Here is a 27,504-nt window from a genome sequence, read left to right on the forward strand (position 1 = left end):
GGTGGGGATCTGACCCCAGAACTCTTTTGGGCATATATAAAGTCCTAATAAGAGGATCCTCTGACTATGCCTCTTTTCTTTTTCGATACCACAATAAAGCTCTTACGGAACGATTTGAGCGGGTGTCTCGCAGGGCCATTAGATACTGCATCGGTCTGAAAAGCTCTACTCCGTGCAACATTGTATATGCTGAGTCGGGTATCTGCCCTGCCCGTTTTAGATCCAACTATTTGGCACAGAAACTTTTGATTAAATCTTACGCCATTAGACCTAATATCTTAATCAACAAGCTTCAAGATCTACACTTCTCTCTTTTCGAGTCGGGCTACCGAACCGATCTCCTTAACAAATTCCCACTCTATCGGGCTTTCTGTTCTGTGAAGGATTATAAGCCTAGAATTGCGGCCTTTTCAAAGATAGCGCTGTATTTGTTTTCCTATGAGACTTCTACCTTTGCTCCGAAAATAGATTATACTCCTCCATTAGTTGTTGATGACATCGCTTCTGCACCTAATCCTCAGCTTGTTTTTCTTTCGCACTTTTCGTATCTTATCAGGGACAGATGCTCCTTCTTTACGGATGCATCCAAGTCTGAGTCGCTCTCGCATTTAGGCGCCGCTTTTTATTCTCCTGATATTTCGATACAGAAAAAATATAAGCTAGATGGCTACTTCTCAATTTTCTCGGCAGAATATATCGCCATCATTTGTGCTATGGATTGTATCCTGGAAAGAGGTATCAAAAGATCCTCGATATTTACTGATTCCCGCAGTATTGTGGAGACTCTGGCCAATGGTTCATTGGACAGAGATCTTTCATACCTCATTTTTGCACTGAAGAACAAGCTGAAGTCAGCACTTGTGCAGAACTTAGATGTCGTCATTGTTTGGATACCTTCCCATGTTGGTATTCTGGGAAACAAAACAGCGGACCTACTGGCAGGGGAGGCCGCTCGCCAGAGGGAGGCGGTCGACTATCTCCCTCCCCATACTGACCTTTACTCGCTAGTAAAGGAAAAACATTTTTCTGACATAGAAAAATATTTGCTTGCTCAGTCAGAGATTAGAGGTGCGCAATATTTTGGTCTTTATCCACCTTTCGCGAGGAGACCTTGATTCGCGAGGCTTGACCTTAGTCGAGCAGAAATTACTTCTATCTGTAGAATTAGGTCTAACCACTACAATTTGAATTTCAGCCTCTACAGATGTGGCCTTGTCCGACGTCCTGACTGTCTTTGTGGATCGCCCCGCCAGGACATTAATCACGTCTTGTGGTCCTGCCTAGAGAACCTCTAGGAGAGAGAATGGACAACTGATCATGTGATCAAGCCTTTTCATGATTGGCTGGCAGAAAATGTATCAATTTTTAGCTATTGCGACGCCAATGCAAAATATGATGACACACAAATAGGTTATATCTCGAGCATAAAAGATGTCAAAGTAGACTGATTACTTAATAATAATCATTTTTAAATAGAATTTTTTGCTTATTATAAAAGTTTTGATAAAATAGGAGGTAAGTGTTTATTAATAAAAATTATAAATAAACTTTGATTTTAACAAAGGTACGTTTAGACGTGTCGAAAGTATATATTTATTGTTAGCAGGATTATTTTTGTAATAAATGTTGGAATATCTGTTAATTTGATGACACAAAATTTGTTGTCAGTTAATTTATTGTTTTATTACAGAAAACGTTATTTACTATGCCGTCGAGTTGCTCTGCATACAAATGTTTTAATAATAGTAATCAAAGATATTCTTTATTTAGATATCCGCAGGATAAAATATTGAAGCAAAAATGGATTGCTGCAGTTGGAAGAGGCAAAAATTCAAAAAGGTCAGAAGAAACAATTCTAAAAGGATTAGGCTTACGTTTTACTTGCGGTACTACAGGTTACAATTATATAAGAGAAGTTATTGCTCCTTTTCCTTCAGTCAGGATCTTACAGCGAAGAGTAGAAAACATCTCTTTTGAAGCAGGACTTTTGTCAGATATTTTTATTCTACTAACCTCGCAAAGTTTTTGAGAATTACTGGGTAACCAATTTTTGCATCCTCCAACTGCAGCAATCCATTTTTGCTTCAATATTTTATCCTGCGGATATCTAAATAAAGAATATCCTTGATTACTATTATTAAAACATTTGTATGCAGAGCAACTCGACGGCATAGTAAATAACGTTTTCTGTAATAAAACAATAAATTAACTGACAACAAATTTTGTGTCATCAAATTAACAGATATTCCAACATTTATTACAAAAATAATCCTGCTAACAATAAATATATACTTTCGACACGTCTAAACGTACCTTTGTTAAAATCAAAGTTTATTTATAATTTTTATTAATAAACACTTACCTCCTATTTTATCAAAACTTTTATAATAAGCAAAAAATTCTATTTAAAAATGATTATTATTAAGTAATCAGTCTACTTTGACATTTTTTATGCTCGAGATATAACCTATTTGTGTGTCATCATATTTTGCATTGGCGTCGCAATAGCTAAAATTGATACATTTTCTGCCAGCCAATCATGAAAAGGCTTGATCACATGATCAGTTGTCCATTCTTTCTCCTAGAGGTTCTCTAGTCCTGCCCGATGTTTGTATGTCACCGTGTGTCCGACTGTTACAATCGTTAAGAAGGGTCCTGGATACGCCTCCTCCTTATGACGTATTTACTATCTTGAAGAATCCTACTACTAAAATCATTATTCCAATACTATCCTTCCTCCGAGATTCGGAACTGCTCATATAACATAGCTGAACCATAACTGACCATATGTGCTCACCATCCTTCTCACGGAATTTATGCGACCTATGAGAATATCTGGCAGCATGGGCGCAGTTCAGATTGCCCGGTGCCATTAACGGAAAAAGAAGAAATATCCCTAGAATACATCTCACAATGCTCAGTTCGTTTTATAATAGTGCGTTCGAAAATATGTTTAGTTGGTGTTGGGAAAAAAGATAAAATTGGCAGTATTGAAAACTCCCAGTGCTGCGTTTCATTTCTCCAACTGAGATCACTAGGATTAAAAAAATTTGCTACTTGAGATATTGGGTGTGGGTGTTTACGACAATTAATCGGATCTTTGATCAGACTGAACAGTGGTACTCAGCGATAGATAGCTTTCTAAATTTCCCTAGACTAATCCGGATCAATGATGTGTCTCTGAAGTAATCGAATTAGATTAACAGTCATCGAAAGAAATTGCGGTCAAGCTGATCGAAAAAATTGTGAAAAACATCATAAGAAATTATAGAAGATACTTTATTATTCTTTTAATTAATATATCTTTATTTATCAAATATATATTAATAAACAAACGTATTTTACTGGAATAAGATGTTTTCTATAAAATACGAATAAGTTGTTAATCTAATTCGATTACTTCAGAGACACATCATTGATCCGGATTAGTATAGAGAAATTTAGAAAGTCTATCGCTGAGTACCACTGTTCAGTCCGATCAAAGATCCGATTAATTGTCGTAAACACCATGTGTTTCGGGGTCGCATCGCTACAGTAACGCTACTGTAGCGCTACATAAGCGTGTTTCACGTTATTAAAGCGCTATACTATCCAGACAGCACACATGTCCAAAAAACATCTAAAAGACGACTTAAAAACGTCTTCTAGAAAGTCCTCTAGACATCTTTAGGACATCTTTTGGCCTTTTTGTGCTGTCTGGGCTATGGAAGCGCTATAAAAGTACATTTCAGGACTTTCTGCTACAATTGTAGCGGTCGCCATTTTTTTCTGCTACAATTGTAGCAAAAAAGCTCCCACGTAGAAACTGCCGATAGTGAAAAAACGGCCCAGTATTGGTTCAATACGGGCGGCCGAGCGTTGGCAGACAATGTTGTGCCGTTATTGGTTAATTGTCGAGTATATAACGTCCCATTTTAAACACCAGATTTGGACCAATGCAAGGCATACAATTGGCGCAGTAATGTGCCAGTAGTGATAATTGCAATAATCAATATATTCAACAAAAATTACTAAAAATGCTTTCTGATATAACCGCACTATCTTGAAATCACATATGCTTTAATTGTTCTTATACAAATGTTATTTTTGATGTATCTAAATGTTATTTTTTTCAATGTGGAGTGTAAGAAACTTAACATTTGAGATTTTAAGACGTATCTTTTTAGTTAAAAATAAATAAAATCAATTAAAAATGTTTTATTGTTTTATAATATTAAAGAATGCATTTAATATATATATATATATATATATATATATATATATATATACTATATATATAATATTGCATTGTTTTTATAGAAAGATTATATGTCCTTATTAGCCCAAGGAAGTAAAGATACATCGGATGCTATCAAACGAATTTTATCTCGCATAATCTAGTAACAACATTTTCCAAATAATCTGTTATTTTTGGTACTATTTTCCTTTCACCTCTATTGTTATTACCTCATTTTCGAATAAAATATTTTGTAATTCTTCATTATTATCATCACTATCTGAAGAAGAACTACTCGAAGATTCAAAAATGATGTTTTCGAGTAAAATATATTGTTCCATAATAATAATTAGTGTAATTGCAACACTTTCATATATTGTACATACGGTATAATACAATCCTAATGATCCCAGTGGGAGAAACGCATTGAATAAAGAATACCAGAAAGGAGCATATGACCGAAAATCCTTTGTTTGCCGTGCGACGGATGTGACGTAATGAAAATGAACCAAATATCGATAGAATCGAATTTATGACGTCATTGTAGTATATACTGTGACGTTATCATTGAATTCAATAGACATCACATGTGTAAGAACTGTGTAAGAACTGTGAAAATTGAATAGAGTGAGAATTAAAGAAAAAAAAATAAAAAATGGTCAGTTGTTGCTTATGTGGATTTTCTAAAACAAAAGGACGCATAGGAACATTTCATACGTAAGTGGTATAATATATTCTATTTAAAATAATAGAGTCAAAATAAAAGTATTACAACTTGTAGATTAATTTTATTGTATTTTATATCTAACAATAGTCATGTTTAGTAAAGTATTTATTCACATTACTTTCATATTTTTTGTTTGATGCATTTTTAGTGTGTTTGAAATATACCGCCAGATATGTGATGACGTCATTTATGACGTTCATGACGTCATAAAACTAACCCAATGTTCCCACGATATTAAGGCACTAAATATATGAGTATTCTATACTCCGCCATTTTTAATCCATCCCCCCACCCCATATAATCTCACTAACCTATCTACTATAATCTCAGCTTAGCGACGAGGCGAGTGACACGAGAAACAAGGAGGGGGAATGGATTAAAAATGGCGGAGTATAGAATACCTGTATATTTAGTGCTCTAACGATATATTGCTACATGCTCCTTCCTGGTATTTTTTATTCAATGGAGAAACGAAACGCAGCACTGGGAGTTTTCATTACTGCCAACTTTATCTTTTTTCCCAACACCGACCAAACATATTTTCGAACGCATTAATTTTCGAACGCACTATAATTGTCGTAAACACCATAGACATATATACATAGACTGCGCATGCTATGCTGGCCGTTGAAGCAATGAAGTGAGATAGAAAATGGCTCGGAGGATCTCTTTCTCTCTCGCACAGTAAGAAAAGTGGGGGAAGCAGAATGAGAGTTGCAGGGGAAGCCTCCCATTAAGTCTTGAGGGGAAAAGAGTTCACTTCCCCCTCCACGGTGTGATTTAGAGTGAGACAGAGATCCCCCGATATTGCTTTCTCTTTTTAAATGTTTGCTTCAATGGCTAGCACAGCATGCGCAGTCTAGTTATATACGTCTATGGTAAACACCCCTAATGATCCCAGTAGGAGAAACGAAACGCAGCACGGCGAGTTTTCAATACTGCCAACTTTATCTTTTTTCCCAACACCATAGACATAGTAAGTATAGACCGAGCATCCATTGTATAAGCATTAGGGCCTTTGCACAAGGTGTTCCGTATCGCATTACGTTACGTTAAGTATAGATCGTAAATTTAACTCCATACGTAAACTTAAAATTCAGTTAACGCACAGAAAAAATCGTAACGTAAAGAAGTCAAAATAGAAGGGTTAACGTTGTCAAATGCCCCTTGTATATCGAGAAACAATGCGCTCGTTGTCTGTTTTAAAATAAATCCATGGTGTATTTCTGTACATAAAATACCCAGGTTATCGAGGCATGATGGTGCGGTCCCATGATACGGAACGTATGCGCAATGCGGAATTGGCGGAACGCTCGTGATTGGTTTAACCTGTTTTACGTCTGTTCCGCCGATTTCTATCCGCAAGTTTCTATTTTATACACATTTTGTGCGGAACTTCGAAATTGTGTGTATGATGAAAAATGTCGAAACAGCAGATATCCGTAAGAATATTATTAAATAATTATTAAAAAATATTTTAAATAAGAGTGTAACAAGGAATGGTTCAACTAATGCTAATAATGCGTCAAATAATTGAGGTGCCATTCTAAAATAATCCATATATTTTTCTGTGTCTTTGATCAGCATTTCCTTTACAAGATTTTCACTTGCTCCTTGTTGGAATCTTCTTTCTAAGCTGAATATAGGTCGCATCCAATATTTTCGTCGTTTTTTAATATTTTCATTTCTTTTTACAATTATATACAATGAATATAACTTTATAATCTTACGACGTAATTCATTCTTTTTAAATATACACCAACTTTGTTTTAATTTACTTAACAATCCACAAATAATAATAAACAATTTTTCAGAATCCATATTCAATATTAAGTTGTTGTCAGCTTTGAAAGTTATATTGGGTTGGGGAAAAAGTTTCTTCGTATTTTATTGCAAAAATGAAACAAATTTTATTCATATTTGAAATGAAGCTTATGAAATTAAATATGTGCCGTTTTGTTCGACCACCTTTTGCCATCTTTGAGGTAAAACCATAATCCCGTCACTGTAGAACTTGTGTGATTTCTGGGCGAAAAACTGTGACAAGTGATTTTCACAGGCCTCTCTTGAAGCCAACTTCGTACCATTAAGAGAGTTCTGTAGAGATCGAAATAAATGGTAGTCTGATGGTGCAAGGTCAGGACTATAAGGTGGGTGCATCAAAACTTCCCAGCCAAGTTCTCTTAATTTTTGACGAGTCGCTATAGATACATGAGGTCTCGCGTTGTCGTGATGAAAGACGACGCCTTTCCTATTGATCAATTCTGGTCGCGTTTTCTCAATTGTCTGGCGTAATCTTTCCAGTTGTTGACAGTAAAGGTTAGAATCAATTGTTTGACCGGACGGCAGCAGCTCGTAGTGAATGATTCCTTTGTAATTCCACCACACACTCAGCATCACTTTTCTTGGCGTCAATTTTGGCTTTGCCACAGTTTGCGGAACTTCATTTCGCTTTGTCCACGATCTTTTTCGTACATTATTGTCATACGTGATCCATTTTTCATCGCCTATTATGAGCCGTTTCAAAAATGGTTCGATGTCGTTTCGTTTTAACAATGATTCGCAGATAGAAAATCGATCCATTAAATTTTTGACTGTTAAATCATGTGGCACCCAAACATCGAGCTTTTTTTTGTATCCAGCTTTCTGCAAATGGTTTAAAACTGTTTTGTGGTCGATGTTCAGTTGCTTACCGATTTCGTGACTGCTAATATGCCGGTCTTGTTCAATTATTTCCATAATTTCATCGACTTTTTCAGTGATCGGTCGACCAGAGCGAGGTGTATCTTTGACGTTAAAATTTCCAGATTGAAAACGCTTGAATCAGATTTGTGCAACACGTATTGATACAGCATCATGTCCATAAACATCACAAATTTTTTTAGCTGCCTGAGTTGCATTCTTCCCTTTTTTAAAATAAAATTTTAAAATGTATCGAATTTCTTCTTTCTCTTCACTCATTTTCAAGATGCAATAACTTTTAACTGAATAGATAAATATCACTACTTTTTTGCTACTTTTTCTTTATGATATGTCACCTTTCAAACGCACACAAAGTATTGACAGATCCGATTAATATTATCAAGGTTATGCGATTCTAATTCCATCTGCCGGAAAATACGAAGAAACTTTTTCCCCAACCCAATATATGAAATTCATGAATTTTTTGACATATATGTGTGAATCCGATTCGCATAAATTTGTATTTCCTATGTCCCATGCAGCGGAAAATACGGAAGCGTAATTTGCGCGAGCTAATAATGTACGCTGTTCCGATATAGACAACAAAAAAATCTATGGGAAAGAATCTTGTGATTGGCCAACACCAATTGCGCTTCCGCGTTTTCCGCTCCATGGGACATAAGAAAATATATTTCAACGGAACGCAATTGACGGAATGTCTGTGATTGGACGAACTTCGTTCCGCCAATTCCGCATTGCGCATACGTTCCGTATTATGGGACCGCACCATTAAGCATACGAAAAGATGTAAGATGAGTTTCTTTCTCTTTTTAATGCCGAAGAAGTGGGGAACACTTCTCCTCATCTCCTCGCCCTTCCATGACAAACCGGTGCGAGAAGATGTGAAGAAGTGCTCCCCACTTCTCCGGCATTGAAAAGAGAAAGAAACTCATCTTACATCTTTTCTCTTTCTTTTCGTATGCTTAAGTCCCGATCTACAATAGGTAATTTAAGCCCTAAGCCTTAAGAAATTGACCAATCACAGTCAAGTATGAAGAGAATACTCGACTGTGATTGGACAATTTCTTAAGGCTTAGGGCTTAAATTATCTATTGTAGACCCGGCCTAACGCGAGAGCGTCCCGTTTCACACGTTGCGATTGACCACAGCCAATTATATCGACCTGTGCCTAGGGTAACCAGCAACGATTAACCAATCAGAGAGTCCTATTTTGAATTGGCCAATTGGCGACGTGGTCAATCGGGTGCCACCCCTTAACGCTTATATAATGGATGCTCGGTCTATACTTACTATGTCTATGTCCAACATCGACCAAACATATTTTCGAACGCACTATATGTCGATGGTTTCACTGCTTACGTATTTTTTTGTGCCAAGGACCTAACATTTACAGTTTAACAGTTTAACAGTTTGCATTCGATGGAAGCTAGTGTCTCAATGTTTATGTTGTAAATAGTGAAAATATAATATTAATTGCTTTTGATTGAAGATAAACTAATGCATTATGGCTACATCGAAAACTACCAATACATATAACAGACAAAATTGGGAGGATGCTGTAAGTATAAGGAGATTAAAGAATTTTATATTGGTGTTCTCACATTCTTAAAAATGGAATTTTTTCTTATATCTTTGTATTATTCATATAGGAATTTCCAATATTATGTCAGACATGCTTAGGAGATAATCCATATATTCGTATGGTAAGTTATATAGTTACTGCACAAATGTTTTTCTTTTAAATAGTCTTTATATTGTGAAGTAATATATTAATGGGAACTTTTACCTGAATTTAACAAATAGTAACAAATAACGTTGCAAAACCTAATATATTCTCTTTTTTTTTTTAATGAGAAAGTCTATTTTATTAAACTTTGTCATAACTATTATATATTTGTTTGTAGACAAAAGAGAAATATGGAAAAGAATGCAAGATATGTATGCGACCATTTACAGTATTTAGATGGTGTCCTGGAGCAAGGATGCGATTTAAAAAGACTGAAGTCTGTCAGACATGTAGTCGATTGAAAAATGTTTGTCAAACATGTTTATTAGATTTGGAATATGGTCTGCCTATTCAAGTTCGTGATGCTGCTTTAAAGATTAAAGATGATTTGCCACGTTCAGATGTAAATAAAGAATATTATGTACAAAATATAGACAATGAAATTGGAAAAATTGATCCAACAACGCCAGCTGGTGCTGTTGGCAAATCTGCCGCAGCTAGTGATCTCTTAATGAAATTGGCTAGAACGAGTCCATATTACAAGAGAAATAGACCACATATTTGTTCATTTTGGGTAAAAGGTGAATGTAAGAGAGGCGAAGAATGTCCTTATCGACATGAAAAGCCAACAGATCCTGACGATCCATTAGCTGATCAGAACATAAAAGATCGTTATTATGGCGTGAATGATCCAGTGGCAGACAAACTTATGCGAAGAGCGGCAGCTATGCCCAAGCTCGATCCACCTGAAGATAAATCTATCACGACATTGTATATTGGCAATTTAGGTGATATACTGACAGAGAAACAATTGCGCGATCATTTCTATCAATATGGTGAGATACGTTCGGTAACTATGGTGCCACGTCAACAATGTGCCTTCATCCAATATACGCAAAGAAACGCTGCCGAGGCAGCGGCAGAAAGAACGTTCAACAAATTGATATTGGGTGGAAGACGACTCACTATAAAATGGGGCCGTTCTCAGGGAAGGCAAACAATATCCGCAACAGAAGCAATGAGAGAGATTCTCGAACCTGTTCCGGGATTACCTGGAGCATTACCACCACCACCAGAAACTATGGGTAATAATTTTTTCAACCTGCAGACCACGCCTGGTATGATGCCGCCAATGATGATTCCACCACCGCCTGTTGCACCTCAATTTATGTTCCCGCCACAAATGGCGGCTTCAGCTGCGACGCCGATTTTCCCTCCAGGAACAACTCCTATACATTATCCAAGTCAAGATCCATCCAGAATGGGTGCATCACAGGGTATAGGCAAACCTTGGCCGGAAGAATAGTGTAATGAGATATGAGTTTTTTATGTAACTGTAATGAAATAGGACAGAAATATATATCCTTTGAATTCCTTTGAAATTACGAGATAGATATATATATATATATATATATATATATATATATATATATATATATATATATATATGGTTTTTCGACTCTTTTGTTATTAAATTTTTTATTTATGCTATTTTTATTTTTATGTAATTAATTTAAATATCTGTTGTTGGTAACACAAGATAAATTTGATTTTATGTAGAAAGAATCTCCAACTTCGCAAAGCATATTGTTGTGCATTTCTGTAGATATGACAACAGTATTGATTTTCTGTCTAACTAAAATCAGCTATAGTCGCCTTGTTTAGTTGATATCCAAAATGTGGCACGACAATGAAGTCAGATTTGATATATCTCACTCGTAATTATAAAATTTTAATTATTTTCAATTTTGTTTAATATATGTTATTTAATATGCTAAATGTAGTTATTCAATTCTTATTTCACATTTATATATCTAAATGTATCTCTTATACTAAATGTCACATATGTGTAATTAAATAGCCATATTAAAAATGAAATCCATGAAAAATTATTATAGAGTGCAATGCTTAACAGTTAAAATTATTTTTGTATGCAGTAATATGCAACTGCAATCTGGTGAATTGACTGTTGATAAACTTGACATGATAGAAGATACAAAAGGCAATGCTGGAGATTTAGGAAAATTGATTGTCACAAACTTAAGAATCTTGTGGCATTCTTTATCCTTACCACGAATCAATTTAAGTATGACACAAAATATCGTACAGTATAATTTGTAATTTAACAAAATATAATTTTAATTTATTTAATATAAATAATTTCTCGAACGGAGGAGAGTAAGATGCATAATTTTATAGGTATAGGCTACAATACATTTATCACAGTAAACACGAAAATTCTTCATACGGTAAGAAACATTTTAGCGTGAATATTTATTGCATTGTTAAAGTAGCAAGCAATTACAGCACTTGGTCAGCACTCAAATTTTTTCCTGACATTTAACATTTATTATAGATTATGTCTAAGGCACTGATTACGAAAAAAATACTAGTTTAGTTGTATCAGCTCTACTTTTTTTATTTATAAAATATTACAATTTTTTTCAAAAAAAACATTTTTTCTATTCCTTTATTATTAAATGCCACAAATATAACAAAAACTATCTGGATTATGTAAACAACGTCTCCGAGTCGAAGACATATCGAAAGTTAAAAAAATAATAATTTTGAGTCGAGTAAAACTCAAAAAAACTGCACGTGATGTCTAAAGGGGATAGTCTAAAAATATTAAAAAACAAGAACTGTTAAAAAAAACTTGTACTCGAAATCAGCACACTTAAATAAGCCCAAAACTGCAAAATTATAAGAGGAAAAAGTTAAAATTATTTTTTTTTGTTGACCAGTATTTTTTTTTTAGATTCATGGAGGATATATGCAAGCTCTTCATATATTAACTTCATTTCGAAACTGTCGATATGAATTTATATTTACGAATCACGATATCAAAAGTACGAGACATTATACTTCGGTAATAGGCGTTTACAGGTGATAATTATCATCTTTTTATATTGCTATTTATATTGCTATATTAAAATTCTTTTAAATATCTAGAAGAATTTCTTTAAAAAAGATTCGATTGATCTTCGCATAATGTTGAAAAATGATTTTCGTTAAAATTCAAAGTTATTTTCCCTCAAAATTCTATTAATTTGTTCTAAAATATTTTTTTATATGGAATCAAGTTTCGAAAAACCTGTAACATTTTATGTGAAACATCTCATATCATGGTAGGCATGTTTTAAACAATGTGTTTAAAACTGTTTGATTAAAACTTGTTTAAAACAGTGGACACTGTTTTAAACATTTTCATTTTAAACTGTTTTAAACTATTGCTTAGAACCGTTTAAAATATCGCAAATAAAAAATATATGATTATTTGGAAAAGAAATTGTAAAAAAAATCAAAAACAAACAAAAACTAATAGATGTGTATATTGCAAAAAAGTTTTTGTTTTAGTGTTTTTAGTTTTTTATCTATATTTATGTAACATATAGATATAAAAATATAAATAATAAAATAAAAATGATAAGATGGGTATTATTTTAGCAGAATATTTATTTTTGGATATTAAATAACAATCAATACAATAAAGATTACTTAGAAGATATTGACTGACTTTACATTTTTGCATTTTAAATTAATAGTATATAACTCATAGCAGGTAAGTAGTTCTAAAAAAAGTTCTTCTTTTAAAAAAAAGAATTGAGGTTTTTTATTTTTATTTGATTTATAATTTATGTTGAAAGTTAAGCATGAGGTTACTTAATAAAAATAGGAAAGGAACTAAAGTATTATATATTAAATATTATTAACTAGATCTTTTTTTCTCCAAAAATAAATATTCTGCTAAAATAATACCCATCTTATCACTTTTATTTTATTATCTATATTTTTAATAGCGTTGTCAACTTTGGCAACGTTATTTACAGTTTAACGCTAGCGAAAAATTTAAATATTTACACAGATCAAAGCTAAGTGTTTTTTGCTTGTTTAAAACATATTGTTTTTGTTTAAAACATGTTTTTTTTTATTTTACTTAAAAACACAAATAAAACAAAAAACATTGTTCTAAACAAAAAAAAACAATGTTTTTTGTTTAAAATAAAAAAACAAGTTTTTTGCCAAGTTCTTTGCCCTGCCTCATATACATATCAATAGGAGCTATTTTTATAAACCGTTTTTTACAGAGCTTACATATCGTCAAAAGTTTACAGAGAAATTAAATTGAGAAGCGGTATTATACGTGAAAATCGGCTGATTTTGTTACCTCAAGAAAAAGTACATTCTTCTGTGCAAGATGTTTGGAATTTATCTGTTGAACAGGTTCCGAATGTTTTAATTTCTAACATTTTGAATTACATTGTTATGCATGATAATCGCAAATTAAAAATAGGGAAATATCGGAACTTTTCGAATCTTTTACAGGGAAATATCGGAACTTTTATTATAACAAATATACGTTTAGTATGGTATGCAGATGTAAATCATCAGTTTAATGTGTCAATACCTTATCTTACAATTGAAAATGTAAGTGTGAAAATATAAATATGTATTATGTGTATATAATAATCCCAACAAACCAAAATATTGCAGCTACATTGCCGCAACATTGCTGCAATGTTGTAATATTGCCGCAATATTCTGTGTTTGCTGGGATAACACTCTAATATATAATAACAAACAATTGTTAAATCTTTAAAAGATATATCTTTTATTACATTAGTATCTTTAGAAGTTGGGAAAAAAATTTATGAAACATATACATTTAACATTTTTAATAAATTGTATGGTTTATATAAATTTCTTACAGATTACTATTAGAACATCAAAATTTGGACCAACTTTAGTAATTTTAAGTACAGAAGCTAGCGGAGGATATGTTTTAGGTTTTCGTGTTAATCCCTTGCAGCAACTTCACATTATTCACAAAGAAGTATCAATACTTTTTTCAGAATTCAGAAAATTTCCTATTTTTGGTGTGGAATATACATTTGAACATCAGGTACTTTATAATACATACTAATATACATTTTTCCATAATAATATTATGAGTGATTTATTTTGATTTATTAATCAAAATAAAATTTTCAATAAAATGTTTGAGATTTCTTTTATTGGAACCAAAAATAGATTATGGTTAAATTAAATTTATAAGTTTGAGTCTTAATAACTTATTTTTCTTTTTTAAAAATACTTTTACACCTATTTAAAATCAAATTGTTTGATAAATTTTTTCAATAACATCCCATAACATTAATATTTTGTTGGATGAATCTTGAATATAAGTAAAATACGCACGCGTCGTCCAATGAAAAAAAAATTAAATATTGTGTGTGTGTATTACAGGCATCTTCACAGGAGGAGGTTAACGTGGAACACTTTACTGAGATACAAGATAATCAATCTGAAATATCAAATGTGTTTGGTTATTATTTTTCCGAAGGAAATACAGGTCAAAGAAAACCTAATTTTTCAATTCATTTAGGACTTGCAGCAGAAGAGCCAAGAGAAAGCAGTACATTGCAAAATTTATGGGAACTTATACCATCATGTGTTAATTAAATTTTTAATTTAATCATTTTTAGAGTTTTAAATTTTATTTATAATTATAAATTTTATTTATATTTTATTTTAAATCTTATTTATATTAATGCCATAATAACACAAACTCATGTTGAATTTTGAGTTTCTTTTTCATTATAGAAAACAATATGCTTACAAGAAAATAGAAGCAAACTCATTTTGTACAAAGATACACGCGCACAATACACGCACATACGAATATATATACACACACACACACAATATGATATATTAATTATAGATTTGAAATATATAATTCTTGCTCAATTTTGGATTACATTTCTTAATACACTCATAATATCATCTTAATAAACAAAACTTTATCTTGTATTCAATCTTACAAAAATGCTTTTATTATATAATAAAAATAATTCAAGATCGATGAAAAAATAAATAATTAAAATAGTGTGCAAAATCATAATATGCATATTAATATAGATAAAATTATCTATTTTAGTCTGTTTTTTCTCGCAAGAATTTAACTTGGCCTGCAATTTAAAGCTTGTGTTATCGGTTGACTAAATTGATTTTCACCATTTTCGTCACCAAATTCATGCTGAGGATCACGAAATCTGTATCCCATATTCATAAGCATTAATTCGAACGGATCACTGTTCATACGTATTTGATTGGCTGATGCAGCATCATCCAGATTCTGTATTTCCCTTTCATTTACACTACCATCCTATAATTAAAATTAAATTAATAGCATTTGTCTTTTTGTCATAATATAAAGTTGTGCTCTATGAATTAAATTATGATAAACGGCTTTTGCATTTTTAAATCTTCAAATGCTAAAATAATGTATGAATACTCGACAACTTTTCATACTTATTTTTCTCGAAAATGAAACTTCAATTGAAGAAAATAATCGAAATAATTTATTTATACACTATTATTCAATCGAATAAAAGTTTATATGTAAATTATTTCGATTTATGTTGAGAATATAGACTTATTTCCTTTTTATTGTATTATTATGAATTTTAAAACCAATATTTTCAATATTTTCAAATACCTAAATATATATTGGACTAAACATAAAAATATTAATTACACTCATATTTATCATTAAAATTTTCTAGTAAGTACCAGTTAGGATAAGAAATCCTTGTCTCTTTTCTTTTAATTTGTTAAAATGATATGAAAAATTTAATACAAATGGAGAATGTATACTTTTGTATATATACATGTATATATGTGTATGAGTGTGCGTATGTACCTGTATGTATGTGCGTGCGCGTGTGTGTGTGTGTGTGTATAATTCTGTATATATATATATATATATATATATATATATATATATATATGATTAGATCAAGTCCAAAATCCATAATTTACACATAATTTACTATTCATTTATTATAATTTTAGTGAATATATTCATTTTTTATTGCTCCAATAATGTCGAATTAATTGTGTTCTATTTCTGGCAAAATAAGCAACATTTAACGGAATTTTTAGAGCATCAGAAGATCTCTTTCACTTGCTGATAATATTCATGTCATATGAGGACGCATCTTTCAATGTTCATGCAAGCATTTTCAATTTTAAAATTTTGTCATTATGCAGGCAATATGCTGACATATGTGAGTTATATTTTTTTATTTTAGACTTGAAAATTATATAATCTCATTAAGAGAATAAAATATAATTAATCAAAGAAAGAGAAAAGAGAGAGAGAAAGGAGAAAAGGAGGGAAGACGAGAGCAATTTTAGCAATTTACTTAAAAATTATATTGCATAATAATGCATACGCATTATATGCATTATATTTATATATATTGTGCACTGTAAAGAAAAAAAAGTAGAAAAAAATGTTTACCTCTGGCCATGGACTCCATAATCTGATCACAGGATCAATACCACTGGTAGCTAACAAGCACGTGGATGGATGTGGTTGTAAACAATTGACAATTCTATCATCTCCTCGAAGTACACGTATAATATTAGTAGTATTACGATCCCAGATGAAAAAAGAACCATCATCTGATCCAGCTACTATATATTGATCATTGCTTTAAACAGGAATTAATATTACATGATCAAAATAAATTATATAAATTATATAAAATTAAAAAAATGAAATAAAGAACAAATTCTTATCATACCATTAAATGTTATTTAAAGTTACCTTCCAAAGAAGTTTGCTTCTTTTATATCAGTTGTAGTATTACAATGACCACAAAATCTCATTTTGTAGTCGATTGTATTACGTCTCCATTCTTGCTCATATTCTGATATTGGAAAAAATGGTTGATTGGTTTGAGTTACATCTTTTCCTAATGAATAATAACATAAAAATGATTTTTTAAATAAAGCATTAGTAATATTATATGTAGTTTACAACATAAATTTATATACAAAAAATTTATATTTCATATTATTATTTTGTACACATTTTCATGAATGAGATCGAATAATGTTACCAGCATCAATAGCTTCCTTTATATCCATCTTCAATGCTTTACACGCTGAATTAGATGAATATTCTGGAAATTTTTGTTGAAAATTCTTGAGTACTTTTTCAGCTTCAATTGATCGATTTAAATCAAACAGACAACGCGCCAATCTGTACATATGTATAAGTTAAAACAAAAATTTAATTAAAAAAAACTTATCGATTCCAGCATAAAAAATTAAATTTAAAAACTTGATAATAAGAATGTTTGTTGAACTAAGATTAAAACTTACATTTAATGTTTTTTACTTTTAGCAAATTCTTATTATAGCTTTTAAACTAAATGTATTATCTTTTCTACAAATTTTTGAGATAATATATAATATAATATATATACTATAATTGAAATTGTATAATAATAGACAACAATTTCATATAATTAATTACTAATATGATTAAACTTTCTCTTAAACTTATCAATTATAAAAACTAATTTGATTTACCTAAAATGAGCTTTTATATGTTCCGAATCGAGAAATAATGTTGTCTGACAATCTCGTAAAGCGGCATAAATATCGCCATCCCTACATTAAAATTACATAGTATGTATGTTTTTTTTAAGTTATTTGATGTATACATACTTTTAACTAAATTATCAAAATAGTTACCAAGCACGTTTCATGTAAGCAGCTGCTCGATTAGCAAAAAGTACTGCTGCCCATGGACAGTAAGAAATTGCTTTATTGTACAAATTAATAGCTAGTGAATACTTCTGCTGTTCAAATCTTTCATTTGCCTGTTAATAAAAAATGTATTATATTAATTACAATGTAAAAATTTTTCTTTATAATATTTTATATATATATATATATATATATATATATATACTTTATATATATATATACATATATATATATATATATATATATATATATATATATATATATACAGGGTGTCCATCTTTCGTTATCTTTCAAAGACAGATTCCTGGAATCATCTGAAGATGATTTTTCCTCAACGAAAATGTCGAGACACTAATAATTTTCGAATTATAAGTGATTGAAAATAAGGGGTTTTTCGTAAACTAAGCTTTGTAGAAATAAAATAGTAACAAAACCACATTCTTCGATTAATTTTAAATAGAGTTTACATTAGTTGAGATTTAATTTAAGACTTAATTACAAAGATATATAAAGATGACAAAAATCGGGAACATGCAAAAAATGATGGCCTTCATTGACATTTTTGCTGAGGAAAAATCGTCTTCAAATGATTCCAGGAATCTGTCTTTGAAAGATGATGGAAGATAACTGGGACATATATATATATATATATATATATATATATATATATATATGCATGTGTGTGTGTGTGTGTGTGTGTGTGTGTGTGTGTATACACTATTGGTTTATACAGGGTGTATTTATAAAAAGTATTTTGTGTACGTGTACAGACATACACACAATAAAGACGTAAATCTGATCTCCAATACTGTAATTTTCAAGCCTCGTAACTCAAAAAGTACGGAATGAAAAAATATTTTATTATAGTGTTTTGAAAAGCATTCAAGATAAGAATATGTAAAGAAAAATGATGTTTCCATTTAAGAAATTAGTGGTGACTTTTATGTGATCTTAACAACTGTTCAAGGTCATAATATCATCATGTAATGCGCTACATAAAACCATATAACTTTTATATAAAATATTTTCGAAAATGTTTATTTTTCAACCCAGGTAGCAAGCACATATCATTTTGACATTTCAAATTGATCATTCACTGAGTATTCTTAACGTCACAAATTGACGTTTTTATGACATAAAAGTGACGGTCTAATGTCACAGATTCTTAACGTCATGACATAATACTGCATTTTGATGTCATAAAATGTACCATATTTTGACGTCTTTTTCTTAGCATAATAACCCGGGGAAAAAAGTCCATGTCTATTTATTTAAAAAAAAAGAAAAATTATATACAGTCTTATATGATTATATATAATATCACATATGATTTTATCAGAGCATACGTTTTTGTATATGCTTAGATATGATGTCCATTTCTGACCATTTCTGATCATAAAAAATATTAGATACCTCACGCCATTTTGTACAATCAGATATAATCAGATACTGATATCATATCTAAGCATGTATAATTAGATATTGACAAAATCCATATATGGATTTTTTTTGCCCGGGAATATATTTAATAATGTTGTCAAATAAAGCACTCTCTAAAAGTGAATCAGTGTATTATCACTGAAAAACAGTAAATAGTCACTGATTACAGCAGTTATAAGTACAGCACACTGTAAATCAGTGATATTTTATTGAAAAAACACTATATTAAGACACAATATTCCTAAAATATTGTATAAATATTATTAACAGTTAATAATATTTATACAATATCCTAGGAATATTGTGTGCTTATAGGGAATCAGTTAATAATTTTGACTATTTCAATCGGTAATATCTCAGTAATATTTCTTTCGTTAATGCCAGTAATATTAAACTATAATTCATCTCTCTATCTATTTCATAAATATAACAAATATAATAAATATAAAAATAAATATATATAAATATAAATAAATATATATAAAATTAAAAATTTTATTTATATTTACTAAATATTTATTATATTAAAATTTTATTTTATTTATATTATATATATATATATATTGAACTTGTTATTTTAAATAGATAACGAACAAATCATTTTCATTAAGTAGCCAGACATTTATTTGTCCGACTTATAAAATCGATTTAATATCTGAAGCCTCTCTATTGAGATTGTATAAGAAATTAAATCGAAGTAATATTTCTAATTCTATCTGTCACTCTTTGCAAACTTTATATAATGCTCATGACTAAATACGAGAGAGATAATACGATCATAGCGATAAACGAACGAACTAACGATTATAGGTTTTACAGTGAAATTTTCTGGTTTTACAGTAAATTTTACTTTAACAATTGTTAAAGTCTGATCGCGAAAGTCATGTTATATAAAAAATTTTAAAAGATTTTTTTATGGAATCGATATATTAACTAATGATATTAATAATAAAATAATCGTCACTTTATTACTGAAAAATGACGTCAAAATAATGTTATATCAAGACATCAATATAGTCATATAACGAATCAGTCATTTTGATGACATGTGACCAAAAATGACCAGTTTGAAACGTCAAAATGACGTATGCTTGCTATCTGGGAAGGAATTTCGATATTTCTTGTGCACCCTGTATAATAGAGAAATAAATTAAAAATTTTATTTCTAAAGATATTCATATCTTATGATACAAATTCCTTATTTAAACACACATGTAAGAAATAATTCTATAAACTCACTTGACGTTTTAATTCTTCGACATAGGGTGGCAATATTTTTACAGTTTTTTCTACAAAATCTTCTGTATAGTTTATGTTTTGTTTCATACAATACTTGTCAAGATCTTCATCTCGCTCGATTGAATCTAGTAAAACATAATTTAATGTGAATATAATAATTTTGTCACGTGTACATACATAAAAATGACGAGTTTTGTGATACTTGAATATTTCCTTGATGAACTAAGAAATGTTTTTGAATTACTTGACTCATTGATATCAAATAAATAAACTTGTTCTCCACCCATATTCACAAGTAATTCATTTCCATTATCACTGAATGTCAAATAGGTAGTTGTAATGCTCTTATTACCATCACGAGAATGCAGATGGCCTATTCAATATTTAAATTATGAATTGTATGATAATTTTAGTTATTAAGTTTAGTAGTTAATTTAGTTAATTTTAGTAAAATGATCATATTATATTTAGCAAAAAAAAATAAAGGTAAAGATAAATGATATCTCTGATTGTATAGACAAACCTGCTATAAAGTATTGTGTGCTACCCAATGGAATATTATCATCTGGATCACCTTTTCCTGCTCGACTTATATTTGCCCAATCTGAATTATCATGTATAGAGGGAGATGGAGGTAGCTATAAGTTTTCAAAATTAGATGTTATACTTAGAAAATTTATTGGCTGCAGTATGTTAAAAATACCTGCGATAACTTAATCATTCGTCGATCATACATCCGAATATAAGCATCGTTAGCGCCAATAGCTATCAGCTCAGGTTTTCTCGGATTTATGGCAATGCATTTGCCCTCCGCATAACGACCCATATGATAAACTAAGTTCACGAGAACACTGTGGTTGTTGCTCCTGCAAATATGCGGTGTACGAATGTCATATTGTAAAAAGAGACCATCTTCGCCCGCACTCCAAAACAAGAAGGGAATACTGGGCACAGTGGCGATACGTTTAATACGCTGTCTGTGGCATTTACACGTGAATATTGGTTCGGAGAGTGTTAGATCATGCACCCGAATCTTGCAGTCCCCTGCACCTGATACCAGTATGCTGTCATTTGATTTTGGCATAAACTAGAAGCAAATACAAATAGTATTAAAATAAATATCTCATGCAATATCTTAAAAATTTTAATAAAAATCATATTAAAATATTACACAAGTATAATAAGATCATTATGTAATTCTAACGAATTTTTACACACAAAATTTTCAACGTTTATATTTATTTATCTTTATATTTATATATATAAAATATACTATATTTATATAATACAAAATAGTAATATTTATATAATATATATATAAATTTTAATAATATTGTATCTTAAAGATTAGAAATTAAAGATTGATATAAAGAAAACACATAATGTTTTGTTGCCGAAAACATAGTTGTTTCAGAGAAAAAATATGTAATTTGCAATTAACAATTACATATTTTTTCTTTAGACCAATTAGTTCCTCTCATTATTTTGTACTTAAAAGTATTAAGGTAAGATAATCGAAAAATGAATATTTTACAAGATATTTTATGGTTTATGTAAAACTAAGAAATTATTTCAAGCCTCATAACTCGAAAAGTACTTAATAAAGTACTTAATAAAGAAATACTTTATTATCGTGTTTTGGAAAGCTCTCGAGATAAGCAACAATAATAAGTAATAAAAAATAGGAGGTTCCATTTAAGAAATTGAAGGTGACCTTCAATCAACTTTTCAAGGTAAAACCAATGATACCATCTTATGGCTCCTTCGAAATCATACAACTTTTGTCTGAGACATTTTTGTCTTAAACTTATGGATTTTGAGATATTTCAGTGCGTAGATTAAAATGACCTAGCATATATACAGGGTGAGGCATCTAAAACAGGCCACCTGAATAACTCCGTTGGTAAGCCGAATACAAAAAAATTGTTCAGACAAAAGTTGTATGGTTTCAAGGGGGACATATGATGGTGTCATTAGTTTAATCTTGAAGAGCCACCCGAAGGTCACGTGAAGGTCAGCTCCAACTTTTTAAATGGGACACCTTATATGCTTTTGCATATTCTTGTAGCTCATCTCAAGAGCTTTGCAAAACACTACAATTATGTTAGTTTTCATTAAATACTTTCCAAATTATGAGGCTTGAAATCATTTTTTAATTTTACATAAACCGTAAAATATCTTGTAAAATATTCATTTTTCGATTATTTTACCTTAATACTTTTATGTACAAAATAATGAGAAGAATCAATTGGTGTAAAGAAAACACATAATTGCTTCGAACAAAAAAATGTAATTGTTAATTGCAAATTACATTTTTTTGTTCGAAGCAATTATGTGTTTTCTTTACACCAATTGATTCTTCTCATTATTTTGTACATAAAAGTATTAAGGTAAAATAATCGAAAAATGAATATTTTACAAGATATTTTACGGTTTATGTAAAATTAAAAAATGATTTCAAGCCTCATAATTTGGAAAGTATTTAATGAAAACTAACATAATTGTAGTGTTTTGCAAAGCTCTTGAGATGAGCTACAAGAATATGCAAAAGCATATAAGGTGTCCCATTTAAAAAGTTGGAGCTGACCTTCACGTGACCTTCGGGTGGCTCTTCAAGATTAAACTAATGACACCATCATATGTCCCCCTTGAAACCATACAACTTTTGTCTGAACAATTTTTTTGTATTCGGCTTACCAACGGAGTTATTCAGGTGGCCTGTTTTAGATGCCTCACCCTGTATATACAGTGTGTGTCAAAAGTTCCGGGACGGCTGGATAATTTGAAAAATACGCATCACAGAGGAAAATGACCTAGACAAAAGTTGTATGATTTTTCCCGGGCAATCCGACGGTGACCTTAGATTTGACTTTGGATAGTCATTTGAAGGTCACATAAAGATTACCTTCAATTTCTTAAATGGAACCCCCTATTTTTCATTGCATATTCTTGTAGCTTATCTCGAGAGCTTTCCAAAACACTATAATTAAGTACCTTTTTATTAAGTACTTTTTGAGTTATAAGGCTTGAAATAATTTCTTAATTTTACATAAACCATAAAATATCTAGTAAACCATTCATTTTTCGATTATCTTACCTTCATACTTTTATGTACAAAATAATGAGAGGAATCAATTGGTGTAAAGAAAACATACAGTTGTTTTTAAGAAAAAATATGGAATTGTTAATTGCAAATTACATATTTTTTCTTAGAAACAACTATGTGTTTTCTTTACACCAATTGATTCCTCTCATTATTTTGTACATAAAAGTATGAAGGTAAGATAATCGAAAAATGAATGGTTTACTAGATATTTTATGGTTTATGTAAAATTAAGAAATTATTTCAAGCCTTATAACTCAAAAAGTACTTAATAAAAAGGTACTTAATTATAGTGTTTTGGAAAGCTCTCGAGATAAGCTACAAGAATATGCAATGAAAAATAGGGGGTTCCATTTAAGAAATTGAAGATAATCTTTATGTGACTTCAAATGACTATCCAAGATCAAATCTAAGGTCACCGTCGGATTGCCCGGGAAAAATCCTACAACTTTTGTCTAGGTCATTTTCCTCTGTGATGCGTATTTTTCAAATTATCCAGCCGTCCCGGAACTTTTGACACACTCTGTACATATATATATATATATATATATATACACACGCGCGCGCGCGCGCACACACACACACACACACATATGTTTGTAAAAATTTACTTTTACAGAGAATATATTCCCACGATGACCCGAATGAAGTACTAATTTTTTTTCATAACGAAAAGGGTCCCACAATATAATATCCTTATCATCTGATGCCGATGCAAGTATTCTGGATAAATATAATATTTTGAATCATTGATACAAAAATATGAATACAAAAAAATTATGAATATAACAGATACATACTGTCCAGTTTCATTCCATTCTAAACAATTAACACATCCTGTATGACCATTTAATTCCTTTTCTAAACCTAGACGTGATATTAGATTTTCGGTAACATGTAGTTTTTGCAAAATTGTATGTGTGACTGAGTCCTAAATTAATTGAATATATAACATTAGTAATTATAATATACTTAATTAAAACATAATTATAATGTACTTAATCAAAAATATATAGTTATAAAAGTTACTAATAGCTAATTATAATAGTTAATATATATAATTAAAAATTTATTAACGCAAATATAATATTTAATAATTAAAAGTTATTTCATGGCATACTTGTATTTCCCTTTGTCGTATTAGATCCACAACTCTATAATCCTTTTTCTGAATGTTAGAAAACATTGTGATGTTATCCCATTTATGTATTATTACATAAAATAAATCAGATTCCTGGAAATAAAGAAAACATATATAACTACTACATAAAAAGAAATTCAAGTTTATGCAATTTTAGATTTATGAAATTTCATTTAAATAGTTAAAAAGGAAAAAAATAAATTTTTTGTGTGATCAAAAAATAAAAAAGTTTGCTCTTTTTACTCAGATTTGACTTATAAAAATTTGCTCATTTTTACTTAGATTTTAGGCCTACTGGGCCCAGAGACAAGGTTTATGTCAAATTGTAGGGTATCCTGAAAGAATTGAAGATTTGTAGGTGTCAATGTCCTTTGCTGGTCAATATTAAGACTTTATCAATGTTGGTGCATAAAATGTTTTCATTTGGTTATTTATATTTATATGATGTTTTTACACTTTAAACTAGTAATATTTTATTTTATAGTTTCCATTTTAGAATTTCCAGAATTTTTTTTATCTCTTCTAAAAATTTCTTTTTGCATCTAAGGCATCTTCTTGTAATGACAGTGATAACAAATGTGTTGAATATTTTTTAGATATATTTATTAATACATTTGTTGGCTATATCCTTGATCTATTAATTCATTACAATGTTATGAAAAAAGAATCGAAATTAGTGATGTCCATGATAAGTACCTCTGAAATATATTTTAGAAAGAAAACATACAAACAGCAAATGTTGGGAAGTTGCAGCCACTAATATAGGTAAATATTATTATTGCCATTTAATCATATATATCTACGGTATACTAAAAACTTTCCTTATGCTATTCCTACAGATACCTTCTGGATTAGCAGTGATGTATTTGTTATTTTGGACAGCTCTGATGATAAGCCATCGAACAAGTATTAATACTTTCTGATCAATAAGTCCTAACGAGTAAAATAATGACTTTAGGAGGTTAGAAGTTCTTCCAATGGTTTAAAGATTTAAAATTATTTTTTCCTTAATACTACCATTATTACCTGCAAACTTATATATAAATGATGACTGAGCCTGGAGGAATCAAAATGGATGAATTTCTCTTATTTTATTGTTAGTAGTACATAATATGTTAGTACATAATATGCAAGTTAACTTGAAATCTCTTTTTTTATTGGAGCCATTTAAAAAATTGCATATAACATATTAACTTAACAGTCAAAGGTATCAATCACTGATTTCATTACAATTATTGAAATATATTGAGTATATGTTAATCACTTTATTTGAATCACTAAGTCTTATTCTACAATTTTTTTATTTTATAATTACATTGTTTTATAATTATGTTTTAATTGTATTTATAAAACAGGATTTTATTATTACAGCTCTTAATTTTATCATAAAATTCTATTGAAGATTCCAACAATCTTTGAATTTATTAATATTTTTGATACACATCCATTAGTTCCATTAATAAATACATAATGATAAACAAAATAATATGAGAAAAAAATATGAATATATAAAATGAATATATAAAAATATTTTTCTCTTAGTAGCCACATATATACCCATACAAATAAAATCATATATCGAAGAAGTATTAAAATTCTAAATATATAAGAATGTGAATAAACTTACTTGTTCATTTGAAGCATGTTGCACAAAAATTCCACATTGTCATACTGACTGATTCATTTCTCATTTCATATAAATATTCATTTACTTGCATATATAATTAACAGCACAGTATACAGCAAAAAATTATATGAAAATATTTAATAACTGTTACACACTCTTTCCATCAGAATTCGTTAGAACTAAAAAGAATAATGTACAGAGATACAGAGAAAAAATGTATGGAGCACAATGTTTGTGTGTGATGTGCACGCATAGTTAATACATATGTATGATATATGTATGCATATAAACACGATACAACTATTGATATATATGATATACATACATACGCACATATAGCTAGTATAATTTAGGGTCTGTTCTTTTTAGCTGCACTGCTACCACAATATATACAGTAGCGCAACTCTTTATCGGCACCTTTGATGTAGCGTGAGTAAAAATGAACTGCGCGGACTTGGTAGATAACCAATCACGGCAGTGACCTTCTGTCTCGCTTGCTTTCTCGTTGTCTCTCTTTTTAACTTATTTAGTACGTTCGAAAATATGTTTGGTCACTTCTACGCTCCCCTTGCCCCGCGAGAGAGGGGCCACGGAACGAATCGTTGTCGCGCAGTGTACAATACAATCCTAATGAGCCCAGTGGAAGAAACGGAACGCAGCACTGGGAGTTTTCAATACTGCCAACTTTATCTTTTTTCCCAACACCAACCAAACATATTTTTGAACGCACTATTAATCGAATCTCTGATCGGACTGAGCAGTGGTACTCAGCGATAGACTTCCTAAATTTCCCTAGACTAATCCGGATCAATGATGTGTATCTGAAGTAATCGAATTAGATTAAGGCTGATGGCAGAGAACTAGACGTGAGCGCTTATGTCTGTCGTAGTCGTGGACGTAAAGTAAGACAGAGAAAAACGTAAGTCGTACAAAGCCATTGTGACAATGGCCTTGTACGACATAAGGCCGCAACACACACTTTTGCATAAGCGCATAACCAGAAGCATAAGGAAA

General features: G+C 30.4%; 4 protein-coding genes across 10 annotated transcripts; 2 read left to right on the forward strand and 2 right to left on the reverse strand.

The window, feature by feature from the left end:
* Positions 1-6,875: 6,875 nt before the first annotated feature.
* Positions 6,876-7,682, reverse strand: LOC112637127 (histone-lysine N-methyltransferase SETMAR-like). Its single transcript, XM_025406127.1, has one exon. It carries the CDS (start codon positions 7,680-7,682, stop codon positions 6,876-6,878), a length of 807 nt encoding a protein of 268 aa, XP_025261912.1.
* Positions 7,683-8,970: 1,288 nt separating this feature from the next.
* LOC105250531 (pre-mRNA-splicing factor RBM22) lies at positions 8,971-10,754 on the forward strand. Its single transcript, XM_011256694.3, has 3 exons — positions 8,971-9,204; positions 9,296-9,349; positions 9,551-10,754. Exons 1-3 carry the CDS (start codon positions 9,151-9,153, stop codon positions 10,676-10,678), a joined length of 1,236 nt encoding a protein of 411 aa, XP_011254996.1. The 5' UTR covers positions 8,971-9,150; the 3' UTR covers positions 10,679-10,754.
* A 111-nt stretch (positions 10,755-10,865) lies between these two features.
* Positions 10,866-14,853, forward strand: LOC105250529 (Bardet-Biedl syndrome 5 protein homolog). 2 transcript variants are annotated; one of them, XM_011256688.2, is made up of 8 exons: positions 10,866-11,090; positions 11,310-11,458; positions 11,572-11,621; positions 12,131-12,258; positions 13,461-13,596; positions 13,699-13,800; positions 14,084-14,275; positions 14,620-14,850. In XM_011256688.2, the coding sequence occupies exons 1-8, from the start codon at positions 11,050-11,052 to the stop codon at positions 14,833-14,835; spliced, it is 1,014 nt and encodes a 337-aa protein (XP_011254990.1). In that variant the 5' UTR covers positions 10,866-11,049; the 3' UTR covers positions 14,836-14,850. The 2 variants fall into 2 exon arrangements, with proteins under 2 accessions (XP_011254990.1, XP_025261906.1); XM_025406121.1 differs by lacking the exon at positions 10,866-11,090 and having other exon boundaries at positions 11,420-11,458; positions 11,547-11,621; positions 14,620-14,853.
* LOC105250530 (WD and tetratricopeptide repeats protein 1) lies at positions 14,506-26,907 on the reverse strand. 6 transcript variants are annotated; one of them, XM_025406120.1, is made up of 17 exons: positions 26,491-26,742; positions 25,560-25,896; positions 25,142-25,198; positions 24,843-24,956; positions 24,523-24,653; positions 24,334-24,445; positions 21,323-21,706; positions 21,143-21,257; positions 20,822-20,992; positions 20,620-20,744; positions 17,926-18,053; positions 17,761-17,841; positions 17,286-17,428; positions 16,991-17,138; positions 16,682-16,874; positions 15,391-15,541; positions 14,506-14,677 (listed from the first exon to the last, which is right to left on the reverse strand). In XM_025406120.1, exons 4-17 carry the CDS (start codon positions 24,906-24,908, stop codon positions 14,673-14,675), a joined length of 1,953 nt encoding a protein of 650 aa, XP_025261905.1. In that variant the 5' UTR covers positions 24,909-24,956; positions 25,142-25,198; positions 25,560-25,896; positions 26,491-26,742; the 3' UTR covers positions 14,506-14,672. The 6 variants fall into 6 exon arrangements, with proteins under 6 accessions (XP_025261905.1, XP_025261903.1, XP_019882877.1 ...); XM_025406118.1 differs by lacking the exon at positions 14,506-14,677 and adding an exon at positions 26,824-26,907 and having other exon boundaries at positions 14,948-15,541; positions 26,491-26,669; XM_020027318.2 differs by lacking the exon at positions 14,506-14,677 and having other exon boundaries at positions 14,948-15,541; positions 25,560-25,796; positions 25,890-25,896.
* Between the last annotated feature and the right edge of the window lie 597 nt (positions 26,908-27,504).

This window comes from Camponotus floridanus, unplaced genomic scaffold, assembly GCF_003227725.1.
Source record: "Camponotus floridanus strain SB8 unplaced genomic scaffold, Cflo_v7.5 scaffold133, whole genome shotgun sequence".
In the NCBI taxonomy this organism is placed as follows: Eukaryota; Metazoa; Arthropoda; class Insecta; order Hymenoptera; family Formicidae; genus Camponotus; species Camponotus floridanus.

Bases quoted from the DNA above. Each gene is read 5' to 3' on its own strand.
- LOC112637127 (XM_025406127.1), bottom strand. From the start codon at position 7,682: ATGGAAATAATTGAACAAGACCGGCATATTAGCAGTCACGAAATCGGT.
- LOC105250531 (XM_011256694.3), top strand. From the start codon at position 9,151: ATGGCTACATCGAAAACTACCAATACATATAACAGACAAAATTGGGAG. The intron at 9,205-9,295 runs GTAAGTATAAGG...TTATTCATATAG, and splicing joins GACAAAATTGGGAGGATGCT to GAATTTCCAATATTATGTCA. The intron at 9,350-9,550 runs GTAAGTTATATA...ATTTGTTTGTAG, and splicing joins ATAATCCATATATTCGTATG to ACAAAAGAGAAATATGGAAA.
- LOC105250529 (XM_011256688.2), top strand. From the start codon at position 11,050: ATGTGGCACGACAATGAAGTCAGATTTGATATATCTCACTC. The intron at 11,091-11,309 runs GTAATTATAAAA...TTTTGTATGCAG, and splicing joins AGATTTGATATATCTCACTC to TAATATGCAACTGCAATCTG. The intron at 11,459-11,571 runs GTATGACACAAA...ATAATTTTATAG, and splicing joins CTTACCACGAATCAATTTAA to GTATAGGCTACAATACATTT.
- LOC105250530 (XM_025406118.1), bottom strand. From the start codon at position 24,908: ATGTTTTCTAACATTCAGAAAAAGGATTATAGAGTTGTGGATCTAATA. The intron at 17,139-17,285 runs GTAACATTATTC...ATTATTCATTAG, and splicing joins AAAGGAAGCTATTGATGCTG to GAAAAGATGTAACTCAAACC. The intron at 15,542-16,681 runs GTAAACATTTTT...TTTTAATTATAG, and splicing joins TATGGAGTCCATGGCCAGAG to GATGGTAGTGTAAATGAAAG.